Source organism: Halichoerus grypus, chromosome 9 (assembly GCF_964656455.1).
Source record: "Halichoerus grypus chromosome 9, mHalGry1.hap1.1, whole genome shotgun sequence".
Taxonomy (NCBI): Eukaryota; Metazoa; Chordata; class Mammalia; order Carnivora; family Phocidae; genus Halichoerus; species Halichoerus grypus.
Window position 1 is genome coordinate 104,732,355 of NC_135720.1, and position 21,972 is coordinate 104,754,326.

At 42.4% G+C, this 21,972-nt stretch overlaps 1 protein-coding gene across 2 annotated transcripts in view; it reads right to left on the minus strand.

Moving 5' to 3' along the window:
* Positions 1-14,028: 14,028 nt before the first annotated feature.
* Positions 14,029-21,972, minus strand: part of CDC5L (cell division cycle 5 like) — a 51,049-nt gene continuing 43,105 nt past the window's right edge. For both annotated transcript variants that reach the window (XM_036116779.2, XM_036116705.2), the window contains 2 exons: positions 19,426-19,638; positions 14,029-18,670 (listed from right to left, as the gene is read on the minus strand). In XM_036116779.2, the coding sequence (XP_035972672.2) occupies positions 18,566-18,670; positions 19,426-19,638 (318 nt within the window). In that variant the 3' untranslated portion in view covers positions 14,029-18,565. The remainder of the gene's footprint in view (positions 18,671-19,425; positions 19,639-21,972) is intronic.

The following is a 21,972-nucleotide window of genomic DNA, read 5'->3' on the forward strand; positions in this document are numbered from 1 at the left end:
GTGAACTTCTTCTCCAAATGAATGTATACACGGAGTCCCCATGGGTCGGGGGCCAACCTTAGAACTGGGTGCTCTCAAAGTAACTTCCAGGTAGAATATAATATTTATTTCTTAAAGGATAAGAAATTAGGGTGCCTGAGTGGCCCAGTCGGTTGGCATCTGCCTTGGACTCAGGTCATGATCCAGGGGTCCTGGGATGGAGACCCATATTGGGCTCCCTGCTCAGCGGGGAGTCTGCTTCCCCCTCTGCCCCTCATGCTGGCTCTCTCTCTCTCTCAAATAAATAAATAAAATCTTTTAAAAAATAAAGGATAAGAAATTAAAACAAGCTAATTTGACGTTTACATGTATGTTACAACAGTAACCTAGCGATTGTTTATGACTTAAGTCAACAAAACATTTTTTCAAGGAGTATGTTATCACTGCCATGGTTCGGAATTGCTTAGTGCTGATACACGGTGATCGTGAAAAGTCCGTTTTTATTCGGTTTTGCTGTTGCTGTTGATATTTCATACCTGAGTCAGTGTACCCCCCTGCCGACTGTGCCCCCCACTCACCACTGCCCCGCTCAGAAGTGTTCCAGCTTAGATGATACTTTATTTGGCCAATAATTTATTTGCATCTTTGTTTTTGCTTAGATAGGGACTGGGGGGAAAGGAAATGGCCCTCAGGTACCAGCGGGAGAGGAGGGAAGCATGGAGCTACACCGAGAACCACCAAAGGCCCAGAACCCTTGAGGCACAGCCCTGTGCCTTCGGTCATCTGTCTCCATGGAACTGCCACCCTGGCCCTGCTTCTCGCCCTTGAGGTCACGGGGGAGAAAATTAAGCTTCTTTCACGTGACAACCCTCCAAGTATTGTTATTGGTTGAATTGTATTCCCCCCCAAAAAAAAGATGCTGAAGTCTTAACCCCCAGTACCTGTGAGTATCTTATTTGGGAATAGAGTCTTAGCAGATGAGCAAGTAAAATGAGGTCATTGTGGAGTGAGCCCTAATTTAATACGACTGTGTCCTCATCAAGGGGGGGAGATTCGGACATAGTGAGAACACCATGTGAAGATAAAAACAGAGAGAGGGCTGATGTGTCTACAAGCCAAGGAAGGCTGAAGATCGCCAGTAGATCACCAGAGGCAAGGAGACTGGCACAGAAGAAGGAGCCAACGCTACCAACACCTTGATCTTGGCTTTCTAGCCTCCGGAACCGTGCAACAATACATTGCCATTGCGCCGGAAGTTGGCTATGGCAGCCCTAGGAAACTAACACAGGGCTCTTGCTTCATTTCACCCCATCCAACCAGCTCTTTCCTCAATCCTCAGCTGGCTTTCCCATCTCCCTGTGTTTGAGTCTCTTCTGGCTGATGGCCAGTTGCCCCCAAATTCACAACTCAACACAATTCCTGCAGTGGGAATTATACTGAGGCCATTGGTGTCTGGGCCCCACATCAGGCGAATTCTACAGTCCGTCCTCATCTCATGGACCATATTGTTACATTCGGCCCATAAGGCTGGCTGTCCTCTTCCTGTTTCTCTTGCTCATTCACAGCTGACCCACCCTCACCAGGCGCTGAAGCCTGGTTACCCCGACTGAAGTCTTCAGTAGGGAATTGGAAGAAACCAACCTCTTTAGGGATATTTTTGCATGTTCAGGAAGTCCAGAGATGGTCAAGCTGGGGCTAGCGTAGCCTTCCTTGGTGTTGGGGACCTAGGAACCTCTCCCAGCCAGGCTGCCCTGCTCAGCATCTCCTTGGGGTACAGTGGCGACTCTGCCCTGTCCTCACTTCCTGGCACAAGGCTCCTACCACCTCTTAGGACTTCCTGAGTGGTAGGGGTGATGGGAGCATCTTTTGTTATTCATAACAAGCCCCTTTAGACCATACATGAGTCTATGCTAATGAGGTGACTCTTGGTGGTCCCCTAGATAGCTTCGGGATGGACAGCTAGCTGCCAGAGGAACCAGCCATGTGATTAGAGGAGTGGACCTTTCTGCCCACCCCCCACACTCCAGCGAGGGTCAGAGGCTGGAGGTGGAGTGCAGTCACCAATTGATTATGATTTAATCAATCATGCCAGCGTAGTGGAATGTCCATCAAAACTCCTCAGTGACAGGATTCGGAGTGCTTCCAGATTGTGAACGCATCCACATGCTGGGAGGGTGGGATGCCCCAACGCCTTGGGGGGCAGAAACTCCTGGGCTTGGGACCCTTCCAGATTTCACCCTATGTACCTCTTCTTCTGGCCGTCCACTAGTACCCTTTATCATACCCTTTATAATAAACCAGTAATAGTAAGTGTAGTGCTTTCTTGAGTTCTGTGAGCCATTCTAGCAAATTGCCAAAACCGAGGGGGTTATGGGAACCCCCGATTTGTAGCCAGTTGGTCAGAAGCACAGGTGACAGCCTGGGACTTGTGACTGGCATCTGAGGTGGGGACGGAGTCCTTACCCCGTGGGATCTGACACCGACCCCATGTCAGTAACGTCAGAGCTGAACTGAATTGCAGGACACCCAGTTGGTGTCCAGAGAACCGGAGAATTGGTTGGTGTGGGAAGCCAAACCCATACGTTTGGTGTCATAAGTGCTGTGAGTAAAAACAGTGGAGAAAGAGGGAAGAGGGGCACACAGCCTCTTTTTAAGAACACGTCTCTCACCTCCATTTCTGCTTGCGTCCCACCGGCCCAAACCGAGACAGATAGCTCTTTTATACATGGACTTGAAAACTTACCACTGGAAATGTTAACTGAGAAAGTGGGAGTTATTTTGGAAGAATACAAAACAGGCTTAAAGGCTAGGCCGTGTGGAGGCAGTCTGGGGCTTGTAACTTTGGATGCCTCTCCTAAGAGATGTGGAGAATTTATTTGTAAAGTAAGTGTATTAGTCAGGATTAAGTTCAGCTGTAACAGAAAACCCCAAAGTAACAGTGGTTTGGTCCTGTTTCCCGTTTCTGGGCGTATTAAGTGACAGTAATACTACCGTGGACTGGAGGCCTGCTGCGTGCCGGGTGGGGGCCTCGACACTTTACATTTCCTCTTCACAAGACCCCGTAAAGGAGGCCCCCACTTTACAAGAGAAGAGACTCAAGCCCAGAGAAGGTAGGTCACTTGCCCAAGGTCACACAGCTCCTTCGTGGTAGAGGCTGCATGAATCCAAAGCTCTCCCCACTCTGCTGCCTGCCCTTCGGGGGGCAGATGCCACCCCCACCACTCCCCCGTCAGCATAAGGGAGGAAGGTCATCACCCAGCTAACTGGACGGTTGACAGAAGCATGTTTTTGCAGAGTGGCTTTCAGAACATATGTGTTAAGGGTTGAAAACTCAAACTGAAATGCGTTTCCACACTCATCCCCCACACTGCTCTTCCTGTTAATTTGTTTAAATCCCACAAAGGAACATATTTTGGTTGTGCTTTTGGTTCACCAAGTACAACTAATCAGCACAGCCACTCACTCAGATACAAACCAATGCCAAGGACTCTGAGTCAAGACACTGTGGAAAGATGAGTCTGCAGGCCCTCCCGGCCTCCCCCGCGCAGTCCCCTTTTCCTCCGCGGTACGATGTTTTGGCTCTGAACCTGGCACCAGGCTTTCTCTAGTATCTTTCTCCATGAACTATGGTCAAGAGGTCGTGAAGAGCATGGGTGATAAGGAAGTTTTGCAGGTGTGGGCGCTCAGCAGCTCACAAACCTCACTAACCCGACTCCCATGACAATCCGTGAGAGCAGACAGGGGCCTCCCACACAGAGAAGTTCAGAGACATCAAGTCATTTGCCCCACGTCACACAGCCCGGCAATAAACAGAGGCAGGACTCAAACCCAGGACTTGTGACTTTAAGAACAGAGCTTGTTCTCATCCCCAGGAAATTTCTCCTCAATGACTCCCTTTTCCCATTCCCTCTGTCCAGCGCAGCAGAAGTCCTCGTTTGGTGACTTCCAGATTTAAGGCTCATCTGCTGGTGTGGGTGTCAGGAGCGGGGGCTGACAAGGGGATCTGGTGTTGGTGTGGCCAGAGGTGCCAGGAGACAAGAGGGAGAAGGGGAAGAGACCCACAGAGACAGAGAAACAGAGTCGGATCCAGGGAAAGAGTGAGCAAGATACTGAGATACGCAAGAATCCTTCTGGGGAGATCCTTGAGAAGACGTGGTTCAAAGAAGCTCATGATCTAGCTAAGGAGCTAAGGTAAGACACGGGAAGAAATGAGGTCTAGAATACATGAAACCAAATGCATGTCAGCCCCATGGGGGACAGAGGAGGACTGAGCGGGGGAGGGTGGGCCGAAGCTGGCCTTGCTGGACTTGAACGGGGCCCAGTGGGAGGACAAAGAAAAGACCAGCCTGAAGCAGGGGTGAGGCCCTCTGCTCCCCCAGCCCCGGGGCAGAGGCCTGCAGAGTGCTCCAGGGCGTGGGTGCTGCCATGATGAATGTAACCCGTTTGCGGACATTTCCGTCGGTCCGGGCACACAGCGCCGCACTCTATCTCCCCCGCCTCGGATACCCCTAGTTTGCAGGCAATCTTATTCCACGCCGTACTGCAGGATGGGATTTTTTTTTCCCCTGCCACTGTGCTAAGACAGCCCCAGAACTGCCCTCCTGCTTCTTTCCAGCTCCGTGATGTGGAAATTTGTGCCCTGATCGTGTAGTTGAGGAAACGTAGGGAAATTAAGGTTTAGAAGCTTACTCTGACCTTTTCAAATGTACTAGGGGGCCTAGACAGGTCTGCACACCCCACAATGACTCTCAAATACAGTGAGCAATCTCTCTTTTATGTGCTGTGGGGAATTGTCCGGGTTTCAGATGGACTGGCGTTTGCTGGGGGGAGGACAGTGTCCTCTGGCAGTGACCTCCACATCCCCTGGCCCGAGATGGCCAAGCAGACACGAGACTGAGAAGTGGACTGAGCCATGAAGGCCCCCTAACCCTTGTCCTCATCCTAACCTCATCTTCAGCTGTGGACCTTGACTTGGGCATTCCTTCTCTCTTGTCCACTTCAGTGTTGCTTAGCAAGTTTGCACCTGTGATCACAGTGTCCATGTGATCTCAACGGAGCTTGAAATACATTGAAATAGGCTACCAAAGACCCATGCACGGAGAATGAATGCTGAGACGCCGTTGTACTTGTGTGCGAGGAGAACCAATCAACAGTGCTGACTAAATGGGTCAAAAGGAAAAAGCTTCTTACCGACAGAGGAGAAAACTGCAAAGACAAGGTGCTTTGAATTTTAGGCAGGAAATGTACAGACACATTTTATATAAAATGTTGAGCTATAGAAGAATGCAAATACCTTTGTGTTTGGACGGAAAATACCATTTTGCTGAGCTGCCAGAGAGCCTGTGACGTAAACAGCCTACAGTCAGGGTTAGTTTCGAACCTGTTCAAACTGAATCTCAAAAGCAAAACTAAACTTGGACAGCTTCATATTCTAATACAGTTTAAAGAGCTCACTTCTGGGGACGCCTGGGATGCTCAGTCGGCTAGGTATCAGACTCTTGATTTAAGCTCAGGTCATGATCTCAAGGTGGTGAGATCGAGCCCCGCGTCGGGCTCCGTGCTCAGCATGGTGTCTGCTTCCCCCTCCTCCACCCCCTCCTTGAATGCTCTCAAATAAATAAATAAATAGTTCACTGCTGACTTGCTCACCATGCCAGTTTTCTTCTAGAGAGAAAATATGCACATTATTGGAAGTGCAGGGAGACAAGAGTGTATTTTCTGTTATTGTTGTCGTTTGCTTTTGTTGTTGCTGTTGCATCTACTGAATGTGTGAGTTTTCATCTTCTAAGCCCCGTGTGCAATTCAGAACCACACCACTTCTCTCCCTCTCTCTGGAGCCCAAGCACACTTCCCAGTCAGTGACACACTGTCCTTATGTAACGAGACCACTAGCGTTCCCTAACGTGTGTGTGACACACAGCATGATGCAGGACATTGAGACGGGGTCATGGCTTTGGGCTCAGTACATGGCCCACAGCTCCTTATCACTTCAACAAAATGAGCACAGTTGCCCTTGTTTTGTCTTCAAAGCATCACGGAGCTGAAAGGCATACTTACCCCACCACGTCTCGGGAAGACCAGGCAGATCTTCGGACCGCCTCTTGTACAGTCAGTTTTGAGTTAGAAATATATTACTGCTGGGACTCCTGGGTGGCTCAGTTAGTTAAGCGTCTGACTTCAGCTCAGGTCATGATCCCAGGGTCCTGGGATCGAGCCCCGCATGGGGCTCCCTGCTCACACTCAGTGGGGAGTCTGCTTGTCCCTCTCCCTCTGCCTCTGCCCCTCCCCCTGCTTGTGTTCTCTCTCTCTCAAACAAATAAAATCTTAAAAAAAAAAATTACTACTACATGCTAGCAGCTAATATGTCAACCTTATATGACTTTCTAGAATAGCATTGCCCAGAAGAACTTTCTTGATGGTGGAAATGTGGCTATTGAGCACTTGAAATTTGGCTAGGATGACTGAATATAATTTTATTAAATTTAATTAAAATGTTCATTTTAGGGGTGCCTGGGTGTTTCAGTTGGTTAAGCATCGCCTTTGGCTCAGGTCATGATCCCAGGGTCCTGGGATCGAGTCCCGCATCGGGATCCCTGCTCAGCGGGGAGCCTGCTTCTCCCTCTCCCTCTGCCTGCCAATCCCCTGCTTGTGCTGCCAAATAAATAAATACTTTTTTTTTAAATGTTCATTTTAATAGCTATATGTAGCTGATGTCCATATTGGACAGCATAGTTCTAGAACCAGCACCTTTCTGAACCTTTATTTTTCCTTGGATTTCTCTGCCTCTTTGTTAAAGTACAAAAATGGCAACTTATGGATACAGCAAGAGTCCTTGTTCTCCCCATCCTCACCCCGACTCCCCCTGCCCTTTCTACCATTCCCCCTTCCACCCAAGTTCTCTAGAGTTTTCTAGGACCAAATATTATTTCTAATAACAGAGTTTTCTCACTCCAGTTATAATCACAAATCCCTCTGGGGAAAAAGTCTTATACTGAAACAAATGGCCTATCCAAAGGTTTCAGAAAATTGCTTTTTAAAAACTCTTTGGAGTGGACTATGCAGGGAAATGAAATAAGTATCAGGTTGGTTTGAGTAAGTTATCACATAAGCCCCATGAGCTTCAGGGCATGTTTTGAGAAGGCTTTTTTCACTGCTCCCAAATAACAGACAAATTGTTGATATAATGAGTGATCGAAGGAAGGGGTGGTCGGCAGCCTTCAGAGCAGGAAGGCGTCTGCAGGGAGGAGAATATTAATCAAGGCTTTCCGAGAGTGGGGAGCAAGCAGGAGAAAAACAATCTTCTCCTTCATGGATAAGGCAGCTCCTGGGTACGGTTCCAGCAGTTTCCCAAACTTTAATGTGCATGCACGCCATCTGGGGAATCATGTTAAAATGCAGATTCCCATTCAGTGGGACCAGTGATGCTGAAGCCACTTGTGGAGACTACACTTGGTGTAGGGAGGTTTAAGGCCACAATGCTCCTGAAGTCCATGGAGACAGTCCATTGAGAACAGCCAGCAGGCGGTTCCAGGGCCCTGACCCCCCGCCCACCCCTGCCTGCTAAGGGCTAGGTTCTCTTGAAATCCTCATCTTGAAGCCTGTCTTCTAGGAAACCAGCCCTGCTTTATAAACGGACCTGCTGCCATCAGCAATCAACAGAACTTTGCGAAGTTGCCAGAACCCATCCAAGCACAGAGGACCAAAGCCCTGAGAGACCAGTATCTCTCAGACAGGCAGCAGTCGGAGTGAATGCTTCTGCTCCACAAACTCACCCTGGCTCATAAGGGGGCTGTGCTGAGCGGGGGGAAAGTACTAGAAAGCCACTGTTAGCACAAAGCTAAGCCCCATCTTCCAGTCTTGTTTCATCAGGAATAATGTTGATACTTTCATTTATTTCTTCTTGTTTCCTACTCTCCCACTTAATTCAGTCTTAACTGGGGATGAAATGGGTATAACTTGCCCTCTGAAACCACTTTACCTCCATCTATAAAATGAGGATATGAGAGCCTACACTCCTCAGTTTTGTGAGGATTAAGTTACTGCCCAGGGGTTTAGCACTGTCCCTCACAGGATAGGTGCTTACTAAATGCAGCTGTTATTATAGGCACTTTACAATGTTTGTTTCATGAATAAGTACAGTCTCCAGTGATGACAATCCTCTTGACCTCCAGACCCAAGGCCTGCTTGATAGTTCCACTAGAAGCAAACATTTCACCTTTTCTCCAAAATCAGTTCCCCTCACCATCTTCTGTCAGAGACCACTAACCCAGAGCTATTTTTCTGCCTCCATATCCAGGTCCCATCACTTTTCAATTCTGCCTTCATAAAACCTCTTGAATTTTTGTCTTCATTGCCCCCACCCTCATCACCTTGGGGTGACCCCATCTTGAGCTCCTGCAATAACTTCTCACCAGTCTTCCTGCCCCCATCTGTCTCCTTCCCAACCCCATTACAGAAACGGCCTCCAAGGCAGTCTTTCCTGAGCACCACTGAAGAAATTCTAAACAATTCCAATAAGCAGTTCCAAAGGCTTTTTTTTCAGCAGGGGCAGCACTGTTGGAAGTAAGTGCACGGCTTCCCAGGGGACTACTTGGGAAAAGTCCACACACAATGCACCCTGACATTTAAGAAATTGCTCCACCATCAATCATGGTACTTTAGAGCCACATCATAGGTACCGTGGGAGAGAGATGCAGACAGACCTTCGTTGCCTCGTCCACACTCTGAGAGCCCCTACTAGGGCTAGACGGTGAGGCATTAACAGCTCAGTCTATTGAGGGAGAGCGTTAAGTCTCAGGTCAGATGAACCTGTTTCTCAGACAGCACTGGCTTTGTTTCGGTTTTTCCTTTACATATTTGTTGTGATTCTGTCATCAAGGAAAAAATCATTGCTTCTATGTCATTACCTGTTAGGGATTTTAGGGCCTAGTATTATTCTGGAATTCACCTAGTTCAAAATAAAGACCTCCAAAGAAGCAAGTTCACTTGAAAATAGCAGTGACACTTGAGAATGAACATGTTCTATTTCTCAGATTTGAAGGTCAAAAAGTCTTAACCCAGTTGTTGGTAGTCACCACTAGATGGCACTTGAGCCATAGTATGCTGAGACAGCTGGGTGGCGTTTAGGGCCACACCCCAAGGGCCTCACGGAGACTACTGGAATTTGGAAGGTGTGTCGGCCACTTCCTTAACCAATCCCAACAAGCATGTCACTCCAGAACTGACTATTAAAGGCAAGAACAAAATACTTGATTATCATCAAAGCAATAGCAGAAAACCAAACAGGTGACTTGGAAGTTAATTCCATGTAAGAATCTGTCATGATTCTCCCTAGTCCCACCCTCTAGTTCCAGCCCCTCCCCCTGTGAAAATGACAGCTACTGCTGGTTGACTGCCCCCAAATCCCTCTGGCTTAGCACCTGGTCCCCATCTGCAGGCTCATCACTGCTAAGACCCCCGCCTTCCCTCTGAGCCCAATTCTCCAAGGTGCTATCCTGTAAGTATTCAGAAGCCATTCATTCACACAGGCTCTTCTTAACTCATCAAGCAGAAAAGAAGTGGCTCACTGCCAGGCCTCAGTTCCTATAACCAAATACCAAATTAAAATATGGCTGCCATCCTCTTCTTCCTCTACCAGATTTTATGAACCAATTCTAACTTTGGAGGGCAGACACTGGACACTTCCATGGATGTTAAAAACTTGTAGGTGAGCGCTGTGTATTGTGTAAGACTGTTGAATCACAGACCTGTACCTCTGAAACAAATAATACAATATATGTTAAAAAAAAAGAAGAAGAAGAAGATAGTAGGAAGGGAAAAATGAAGGGGGGGAATAGGAGGGGGAGAAGAACCATGAGAGACTATGGACTCTGAGAAACAAATGTGGGTTCTAGAGGGGAAGGGGGTGGGGGGATGGGGTAGCCTGGTGATGAGTATTAAAGAGGGCACATTCTGCATGGAGCACTGGGTGTTATACGCAAACAATGAAATCATGGAACACTACATCAAAAACTAATGATGTAATGTATGGTGATTAACATAATTAAAAAAATGAAAAAAAAACTAATGATGTAATGTGATTAACATAACATAATAAAATTAAATAAAATTAAATTTTAAAAAACTTGTAGATTTCTCAAGCAAGCAAATCTTGAATCTGGGCAAGTTTTCTTGACATCTCCTTCCTCAAGTAAAGAATTTAAACATAAAACTATAGTTGGCAGACCTAACCTTTTTTGTTGGGAAGTAGGGAATTCTCCTTGGGAGTAATGAAGTAACCAACACCCACATATTTTGAACAGTTCTACTCTCCGTCAAATATTAAGTTTCTGGGACACCTGGGTGGTTCAGTCGGTTGGGTGTCTGCCTTCAGCTCAGGTCATGATCCCAGGGTACTGGGATTGAGCCCCACATCGGGCTCCTTGCTCAGCGGGGAGCCTGCTTCTCCCTCTGCCTGTCGCTCCCCCTGCTTGTGCGCTTGCTCTCTCTCTCTGACAAATAAAATCTTTTAAAAAAAATATTAAGTTTCCCTGCAAGGGCTATTCTGGAAGCAGAGAATAAATTATATGTATAATCTTCCAATTAATCCGTAATATGCCTAGAGGGCAAGCCATATGCATTGCTTCTAAAATCTGGTCCAACTTCTGCTTTTTGGCCACTTCACTATACCAGGACAATCTTCAAGTATATTCCGCCAACTGTTCTCTGCACGGAGGGACATGGCAGAACATCAAGTGATGGTGGTGGGAAAGGATGACAATTGCTCTTCCATGAAATCAGTTTCAAGGGGAATCAGTACAAGATATACTCCCAAAATATAGAAAGAACCTCCATAATTATTCGTGACTATTCATGAAAGGTGCATTTTTTAATTATTCAAAAAGATGGATTTCTTCAAACCTTCAGTTTATGCCAGTGTTCAGGGAGAGGAGTCCCTCAAGTTTATTAGATACAGTAATATAAGCGGTTATTTTATTTAAAAATGAACAAGTGTCCTGGGGCGCCTGGGTGGCTCAGTCATTAAGCGTCTGCCTTCGGCTCAGGTCATGATCCCAGGGACCTGGGATCGAGCCCCGCATTGGGGTCCCTGCTCTGCGGGAAGCCTGCTTCTCCCTCTCCCACTCCCCCTGCTTGTGTTCCCTCTCTCGCTATGTCTCTGTCAAATAAATAAAAAAATATTTTAAAAAAATAAAAAATAAAAATGAACAAGTGTCCTTGGATTCATTGTGTTTGAGATTTCAGATCCCATGGTGACTAGCTACAGTGGAGAAACAAGGCCTGGACTTGCTTTGAGCATCAGTTTCACTATTTGAGCAAATCTCTTCCCCTCATGAGATTTCAGTCACCCCACCTGCAAAGGAGATTTTTATTGCACTAATTGCTATTTTGCTCACCTAATATCAAGATAGGAAAAAGAACAATAAAAACAACAAAATCTGGGGCGCCTGGGTGGCTCAGTCAGTTAAGCGGCTGCCTTCGGCTCAGGTCATGATCCTGGGATCCTGGGATCGAGCCCCACGTCCGGCTCCCAGCTCGGCAGAGAGCCTGCTTCTCCCCCTCCCTCTGCCTGCCACTCTGCCTACTTGTGCTCTCTCTCTCTCTCTCTAATAAATAAATAAATAAATAATCTTTAATTTAAAAAAAAAACAAACAACAATCTAACTAGTCACTTCTGCTGCTATTTAAGTTGAAAAGCATCAGAATCCAAGAATGAGAGAGTAAAGACAGTGCCACACCGCACACGCAGGACACAGCCACCACCAGCCTCTCTCAGCACCACACTTCTGATCAAAGACCACAGAGAGCTGTGGATTCTCTGAGCAGAAGATGTTTCTTATATCCAGCCAGTTTAATCTAAACTGGCAGTTCTCAATTTCGGGGCATCTCAGAATCCCTTTAAACTTTTAAAAATTGAGGACCCCAAAAATCTTTTATGTGAGTCGTATCTGCCCATTATTTACTGAAGGCATCACACTCCCTGATTTCTAACTCTATTACGAAGCTATAGTAAGTAAAACAGTATGGTGTTAGCATAAAAACAGACACACACATCAATGGAACAGGATAGAGCCCAGAAATAAACCCATGCATATATGGCTAATTAATTTGCAACAAAGGAACCAAAAATATACAGTGGGGAAAGAACAGTCTCCTCGATGAATGGTGCTGGGAAAACTGGGCAGCTACATGCAAAAGAATGAAAGTGAACCCCTGACTTACACCATACACAAAAACTAACTCAAAATGGATCAAAGACTTAAATGTAAGACCTGAAACCACACAACTCTAGAAGAAACATAGGCAGTAAGCTCCCTGACACAGGTCTTGGTGATGATTTTTTAATCTGACACCCAAAGCAACAAAAGCAAAAATAAACAAGTGGGGCTACATCAAACTTAAAAGCTTCTGCACAGCAAATGAAACCATCAACAAAATGAAAAGGCAAGCTATTGGATGGGAGAAAATATTTGCAAATCTTTTATCTCGTAAGGGACACTAATATCTAAAATAAATAAAGAACTCATACAACCCAATAGCAAAAAAACAATTGATTAAAAATGGGCAGAAGCCCTAAATAGACATTTTTCCAAAGACATACAGATGACCAAAGGGTACATGAAAAGATGCTCATCATCCATCATCAGGGAAATGCAAATCAAAACTGCAATAAGACATCACCTCACACCTGTCAGAATGGCTAGAATCAAAAAGATAAGAAATAGTAAGTGTTGGTGAGGATGTGGAGAGAAGGGAACCCCCATGCACCGTTCACGGGAATGTAAACTGGTGCAGCCACTATAAAAAACAGTATGGACCTTCATCAAAAAATTAAAAATAGAACTACCATATGATTCAGCAGTTCCACTCTTGGGTATTTATCTAAAGAAAATGAAAACACTGAATCCAAAAGATATTTGCACCCCCATGTTCAATGCACCATTATTTACAATAGCCAAGATGTGGAAACAACTCAGATAATCTACCAATGGCTGAACAGATAACAAAAACGTCACACGCACACACACATACACAGGCTTGCGTGCACAAGCGCGCAGAGTATTATTCAGCCATAAAAAAGAATGTTCCCTACTTGAGTACTCTCTCAGTCTACAGGTACGGTTCCTCTCTACATCTGCTAGCCCTGTATTCTTTAGAGTTGTCTTTGCCCGTCTTAGTGGTTAATCTCCTGTTACAGTTAATAATTCTTCATATTAAATTTCCCTGTTCAAATTACTGGTATGGTTTCTTTCTCTTGCATGGGTCCTGAACCCTAAATGATACCATCATCATCTGTAAAACTTAAAAGAGAATGCATATTTCCTAAATCACTAAGAAAATTAAAACCCAGAACATTACAGTCCATTTAGGAAATGAGAGGCATCAGTGAGAAAGCATAAAACATGATCACAGAAGACCAAAGTCAGTAATTAACATAAAAGCAAATGGATTATCCGTCTCCCCTCTTAAATTGCAAAAAGTCTCCAAATGGGTTGAAATATAAAATCCAACAAGACATGCTATTTAGAGACAACAAAAAATTATATAGAAGTTAAAAAAAAAGACAACTTATCAAGCAAATATAAACAAAAAAAGAATATTCCAATCTCAAAGAGGTTAATTTCAAAGTAAAAGTATAAAGGAGAAAAGGAGTAACTTTATAGACTAGCAAGTCTTTTATGAATGACCCCTAACAGACACAAGAATTTACATACTAAACAACAGTATCAAAATATATGAAACAAAAGCTCTAGACAAACAAGCTGAAATTGAGAAAAAGATCTAGAAGACTTTAAGACAACATTTAGTCTATGGTAGTTTACACCCCAAGATAAGAAAATAAAATTTGAATAATATAATTAAAGTGGTTGAATACATGTTCACCTCTGTCCCACATGAACTAAATAAAGCTTCATTTAAAACATCCATAAAACGTTTTTTTTAAATGCTGGGCTCCAAAACCTCAATTCTAAAAAGCAGAAACCACATAAGCCGTATTTCCTTGCTACAAGGTAAAAATGCTACAAGCAGCAACAATTAAAAAAGAAAAAAGCCAACCACACAGAAATTTATTTAACCAAAAATTTAAAACACAATGATAAACTACTTAGAAAACAAGACACATCAATGTAGCTGGGATGTGAACGTATCTGAAATTAGAGATAACCAAAACCCTTCATTTGTATACAAATAAAAACAAAAAATAAACATCAGACTCAAAAAGTTACAGGGCAAGAAACTCTACAGAAAACAAAAGAAATACACATAAAATGAGAAATTAATATATTTTAAAACAAATGACAAGTGATAAATCCAAACACCGGGTTTTTTTTGAAGGGAAAAGAGATTACCTTCAGCGAGTCAAATCAAGGAAAAAATAGGAAATGGTAAAACTAAGGTCAATTTCTTGTAACTTAGAAGTAACAAACTTAATATAGGAGATTTCTTACTCTCTATTAAAATTCTCTGCAAATAAATGTGTAAAATTTCAACAAAATTAAGTTTTCTGGAAAAGTATAAATTACTTAAATTTAACAAATAACAAACACCAAAGGAGAAATACATTTTAAAACAAAATTTTAAAATCAAATTTAAAGATACTTCAATTTAAAAACAGGTAACATAGTCACAGAAGAAATTGTTATCAAGAAATTACTTCCCAAAAGGGCTCTCAATTCAAAGGTTTCTCAGCTCAATCCTTCAATCTTTAATGGAACAAATCCCTCCAATGATGTAACTGCTTGATGCAAAGAAAAATATACATAGTTACCCTATTCACCTTATACAGCTAGCAAAATCTCCATGTCAAAAATTGGACTGGGGCGCCTAGGTGACTCAGTAGGGTGAGCATACAACTCTTGATCTCAGCTTAGGTCTTGACCTCAGGGTTGTGAGTTCAAGCTCTGCTTTGGGCTCCACACTAGGTGTGGAGCCTACTTATAAAAAAAAAAAAAAAAAAGAGCTAACAGCCCAAAAGACTAAATTCACTTACGTAAAAAATGCAATTTTCCTAAATAACCTATTAGCAAATCAAAGTTTACAGGGCCAATAGGGCAGCCACATTTTAGGAGAAATGCATTGCAGGACATCACATACTTCACAACTAATGTTCCCAGAAAAACAGATGTGAAAATAGTGAGGATAAAATGGTTGGACAGCAGAAATCTACACGTGCTGTTAGGTATTTTTTCTTTGGAGACTGAATTTTCTTATCTCAGCATTATTTCTAATATTTCAAAGATGAGATCTCACTCCTGCTGGTGAGTTTTTTTTTGGGGGGGGGGGCTCTTTATCATATTTAATTTCTGTCCCAAAGTTACTGAGACTTAAACATGCTTTTCAACACTAGTTTTAACACAACCAGTTAATGAAAAATAAAATAAATGTGAATGTGAAAACAGTTACCAAAATCGCTCTCAGAGTGCTGCTGGTAAAGAACCCTGGGCTTTACAGGGTACTAACAAAGATGATGCAGAGCTGTTTACCAATTAAAGCTGCACTGCTATATGGCAAAAGCGTGAGCCATACGTCTACAATGCACTGAGACTGCCAATTTTGAAATTATGCAAACCTTGGTCATTTTGTAGGCTATAAGTATGTGCATTACTTCAAATTTTGAAAACAAAGTGAGTATTGTTAGATCAACTATTTTATTTATTTTTAGATTTTATTTATCTGACAGAGACAGCGAGAGAGGGAACACAAGCAGAGGGAGAGCGAGAAGCAGGCTTCCCGCAGAGTAGGGAGCCCGATGCGGGGCTCGATCCCACAACCCTGGGATCCTGACCTGAGCCAAAGGCAGCCGCTTAAAGACTGAGCCACCCAGGCGCCCCAAGATCAACTATTTTAAATCCGTATCATTCAAGTCTACATAAGATGCAAGTAAAATGTAAATCTTAAAAAAAAAAATTTTTTTTTTTAAGATTTTTATTTATTTATTTATTTGACAGAGAGAGACACAGTGAGAGAGGGAACACAAGCAGGGGGAGTGGGAGAGGGAGAAGCAGGCTTCCCGCTGAGCAGGGAGCCCGACGCAGGGCTCGATCCCAGGACCCTGGGACCATGACCTGAGCCAAAGGCAGACGCTTAACGACTGAGCCACCCAGGCGCCTCTTAAAAAAAAAAAATTTTTGTAATTAATCTACCTGATTCCAGGCACTCAAAGACGGTTTAACATTGGAAAATCTATTGATATGTCATCAACAAATTAAATGGAAAAAAACCATCTGATAATCTTAAGAGATATCCAAAAAGCATGTGTGACAAAATTCCAGAGCCGATCCTAATTCAGATTATTTTTTTATTTTTATTTTTTTTAAAGATTGTATTTATTTATTTCACAGAGACACAGCGAGAGTAGGAACACAAGCACGGGGAGTGGGAGAGGGAGAAGCAGGCTTCCCGCCCGAGCAAGGAGCCCGATGCAGGGCTCGATCCCAGGACCCTGGGATCATGACCTGAGCCGAAGGCAGAAGCTTAACAACTGAGCCACCCAGGCGCCCCTAATTCAGTTTCTTTAAAAACTAAAAATGGAGGGGTATTTCCTTTCTAGATAAATAACTCAAAACAGCCAGCCAGAAGTAAAATACTATGGACATTCCCATTAAAATCAGAAATAAAACGTCTACCATCAGCATTCTTATTTAACACTGTTCTAAACATTTCTGCCAACAAAACACGCAACGAAAATTAAACTACTAGAAGAAACATTATCATTATTCATAGATGATATCAAAGTGTTCCCTAGAAAACCATGTGAAATTACTGAAACAAGTACTAGAATTAAGCGGCTAGATACTAGAAAAATATATAGTCTGATGAGACCACAGAATTATTACCACTCAAATTTTTACACCTGTCCCCACCAGGACTGCCTCTATCCTGGTTTGAGTCAGTATGGCTGTTTGCCTGATTACCACTTTTTATGCTCCTCAACTAACTGGCTTCCCTGTCTTCAGCCAGTGAGACATTATGCAGTATGACCACAGGATATTTCTCTAAACCAAATCTAACCATGTCATTCCTTTGCTCAGAATCTTCTCATAGCTTCCCATAATAGAATAAAATCTAAATTTCTTACCAAGGCCTTATAAATATGCCCCTATTCATGTAGGCCTTACTCAAATGCCATTCTTGACATTCCAGCCACATGGTCGTCTTTTCTATTCCTCAAACACTCCAAAGGGGCTTTGTGCTTGTTCTTCACTCTGCTGGTATTGCTCTTCCTTGAGTCCCACAAGAATGGCTCCTTCTAAGATGTTAATCACATCTTATCTTAAAAGTTACCTCCTCAAAGACTCTTCTGATCATCCAGCCTAAAGTAGCCACCCAGTCACTATTTCCCATCACCCTATTTTAATTCCCTCCATAGAATCTAAGTTCATGATCTGATACTTTTCCTGGTATACGGAGTATCTCCTCCTCCTACTGTCATCTCGGTGAGAGTTTATCTCCAACACTTAACTAAGTGCCTGGCACATACGAAGAGTCACTCGATAAACACCTGATTTTTAATCACCTAAAATTCCCAACAGGCCATAAGCACCACAAAACAGGAGTCATGCCTATTTTACTCATTGTTCTATCTCCACGAGTCTGACACCCGGTATATAGTTAATAAATGTCTGATGAATGAATGAATCAATCCCTCCTTCCCTCCTTTTAGTCCCTAGGATTCTTAAGATTAGGAAATTTGCCTGGTTAGTCCAACATATTGCTGGTCTATACCAAACTTGTAGCCAATTAATAACTGTCCCAAATAATTTCATGTGAATTATAAAGTCAGGTCTTCCCACTCCTACCCATTCCCCAAATTCTACACTTGGGTAATGAACTTGTTAAGATAAACACCAAGCTTTAATAAAGTTCCAACAGCCTTACTGAAATTAATCTTTAACATGCCTTTATCAAAAAGACATTTACAAGAAAAGAACAGGTCGATAAAAATTAAATCTTTTGAGTCCTAATCCATAACTGTGTGAGTAGCTGGGCAGAGAAGAGACCTTCCCTAAAGTTATACTAAAAAAAAAAAAAACAAAAAAACTGAGGTGTTAAAATGTTAATCTTGTCAGTGTACTGAGAAATGAGTACTCTATGCTAAAACTAACAAAGCCACAAAAGGACTCCTCTTAAGGAATTAAAATACTGGATCACCATTTTGATTACCCAAGAGTTACTCATTAAATATGACACAGAGTACATACTTGCTGGTTTGTGGGCATTCTAAGTATCTAATTACTTCAAACAAAAGGCTACACTCTCAATTTTTTACATTTTGTTTTTATTCAAGAGTTTACTCACAGGCAGCACTTTAAAATCAGGCTTTTAAAATTAAAGGCCAAAACTAAAAAAATTTTGCAAATATGACACTGCTAAAAGAATCATCATCTTAATAATTTAAACCCTAAAATGTCCTGTGGAGTTAAAGTCTTTATACATAGACTGTGTAAGATTGATATCATTTAAAACAAACAACTGAAAAACCACAGATTGTGGGTAAATTTGTCAATGAAGATAATCATCAGTTTCAGCCTTCCAGAGTATGAAAACTAGCAATTAATTCATCTTGTGACAGAATATAAACTATGCTTCAGAATTTGGACTTTAAAGTCTCTTTCTCCAGCAGCAAGTCAGCATATCTATGCTGAAGTTCTTTTTCTCTTTCCTGTTGTCGCTGAACATCTTCTTTTAGACACTTGAAGAGACAAAAATATTAAATAATTATTTCATATGTAAGCACACTGAAAATTAAAAATATCTTATGATACTTTATCATCTTACAAATAGCTGAGCTACGTCATGACTCTTAAGGGCTAGGTATTCCCCCAGAGAAACAAGAAATAGCAACTACTTGTGCTGTAAAACAAGTACTGCAACCATTCTCTGGTCAAATGACTACCATCTGTAACTCTTGTAAAATCTTATAAAATCTCTGCTGCCACCTCAAATAAACAAGCCACTGTCGTCCTATCAATACCCACAAATGCACTTCATTAAGCCCTGACTGCCCAAGTGTGACTATCATGCACACTTGAGAAATAAACCAAATCTAGCCAAAGGAATTTCATGCTTTAGAATGACCAGCTATATTCCCAGCATCTTAAATTATAAAACAGACACTGGTTTAATGTACCTCAGAGAGCTAGAAGAATGGGAGGCAATTAAGCTTCAGGGGGACAAATCACAAGGGTTACTTATTCTATTTCACAGTGTATAGATATACAAACCAGAAAATTAGTAAAGGAAAAGCCACTGTATCCACCATTGGCCTGGTCTATCCATCTACACACAGACAATTCTAGATAAGTCAAAAACTTCAGGCTCTCATTGAAAAAAGCCAGACAGTATCAACTTCAGAGATAGTCTGCACAGGAAAAAGAAAAAACAGGAAAGCCCTGGTAATTCTTTGCAGTTCTCTTTTGAAGCAATGCTGCAAGGCAATAATGTTACCTCTAGCCTCCGGGGAATAGCAGAATCTTCATGTTTCTTGAGTTCTTCAAAAGTACGTAACTCCAAATGAGCCTGCTCAATTTGGTCCCATAAGTCATTCAACTGTTTCATGAGCCCCATAGCACGAGACTGGTAACCCCCAAGCAAAATTTTCATCTTCTTCTCCATCTTTGCAGCTCTCTTAGCTTCCGTTGTCATGTGACCCCTGTTTATCTGGGGGTTGGGGGAAGATCACATCAGCAGACATGAGAAAAACAGGCTAAATAACAGAACTAAAAAGGCACTATTGGTTCATTTACCTCCTCAAAGCAAAGGTACATTAGAATTCCTTATATTTTAGCTACCATAACACAAAATTTGGCCTAAGAAGGGTTTGTCTTGTACTAGAAGGGTTTCACAGTTTAGTCCCACATCACCTGTCTATAACTTCACCCATGATTCAATTTCAAAGCAAGTCTGAATTTCATAGTATAAGAAAAACTAATCTCTGCTTCTGAAAATAACTTCTGCTATCATTAATCTGCACTGATTTGGGGACTGGGAGAGACCCATCTTCACCACCTTTATCCCAAAATGTACTTCTATACAATATGATGACTACAGCTAACACTGCTGTATGATATACAGAAAGTTGTGAAGAAAGTAAATCTCAAGATCATAAGAGGACATTTTTTTCTTTTTTTCTTCTTTCTTCCTTTATATTTTATCTACATGAGATGATGGAGGTTAACTGAATCTATCGCGATAATCATTTCACAACACATGTAAATCAAACCATCATCCCGAACACCTTAAGTTTATACAGTGATGTACAATTATTTCTCAATAAAAGTGGGGAAAATGCACGTCTATATTATACATCCAGTACATTTTTAACAACTGAATAATGTCCAGTTAATGCACCATAGTTGTAATCAAAATGTAATCCCCTTAAACTATAAAACTACTGGTTTATTTTTATAATGTTATAATTCTATATGTGGCACAAAACCCATAAAGGAAAAAGAATACCACATTTGGCAATGAAAAAAAAATCTTTAGTTTTTGAAAAGTGAAGACACCAGAAAATTGAGAGATGACAGTTTTCCTATTAAATATGTATACTGAGCACAGATGGGCTGCCTCCTCAACTCATTCTAAAAATTAGGGGAAAAGAATTCAAACTCACAAAAGAGGAGGAGGAGGACAATTAACAAAAGCAAGATACCAAAAAAATGCTAGAGCTGATGCAGGGCCGAGAAAGCCCCAGGTGAGGGAGTCCAAGGAGAGCTGGCTGAGAAGGAAACAGGTGTGTAATACAGAATCCCATTCACATAACACCTACTCTAGGTGTATATTCTACATCCCACAATATAATCACTTCGTATTTTAAAGTGATCTGCAAATGCATGTTTTCAACATACAACACTTACAATTATGAGGTCAGAGCCACAAGAATAATGATTAAATCTGTGTTACTTTCTTATGTGTGGGTCTGTTCTTTCTTTCCTCCCCCCCCAACTTACCTCCTCTCTCCCCCCACTCTCGACCCCACCTCAACTGATTCCATCAAGTGACTCTGAAACTAAGTAGTCTCAAGATAATGTACACCCAAATAATAATCCATAAAAAGCTAGTAAGCTTTTATTCATCTGCAATTCATTTGGATAATAAATAATGTCCTTTATAAAGGAGCCATTTTCCTCTAACAGATGACAAAGTAAGTTGCACGGCACCGATGTCTAAGGAAACACTGTGCGGAGTCATGCAGCACAGGAGAGGACGCAGCGAGTCACCCTCCCCACCCAGCACTGCCACCCCACTGTTCTCAGGTGATGCGAGCTATTTAACCTGTCTTCCTTTCCTCATCAATAAAATGGCAGTCACTGCTATAAGTTATTATGGAGCTTAAGTAATATAATAGATGTCAAACCCTTAGCCTCCCAGGGACTAGCACAGAGGAAACAGTTAACAAGTGTCAGGTCTGATTACAATTACCTTATATATACTAAGAGTTCAACCATTTTGCTCTCCCCTCTCTGATGGACCACGGGACTAATGATGAGGCTTTAAAACCTTAAAATTCCAACTTTAATAAAAAATGACCCAGAATTCTTCCTGGAAATAAAGCAAGGAAAAATAGCTACTCCTTCTTTTAAGAGAGCAGTCTGCCTCTCGAGGACAACCATGGCAAGTAACATGTACTGGAACGTGTCTTCTCCAGCCAGTGGCTTCCAACCCCAGCTCAACTTCAGAATCACCCGCGGAGCTTTTCAAATCTACCAGTGCCAGTGCCCTAAGCCCAGAGACCCTTATTTAAATGGTCTCAGATCTTGGTATTTTTAAAGCCCCCAGATGACTCTACTAGGCAATCAGGATGGAGTTGCTGGATGGAGTTATATTATGATGGAGTTATGCTATAATTCAGCATGTTCTAAGATACTCTAATCATATGTGGATTCAAATAAACATTCCAAAACCCTAACATTAACAGCACAGAATTTCAAAGTAATACACACAGCACTTTTTTTTTTTTTTTGAGAGACCGAACAAGCATGAGAGTGGAGG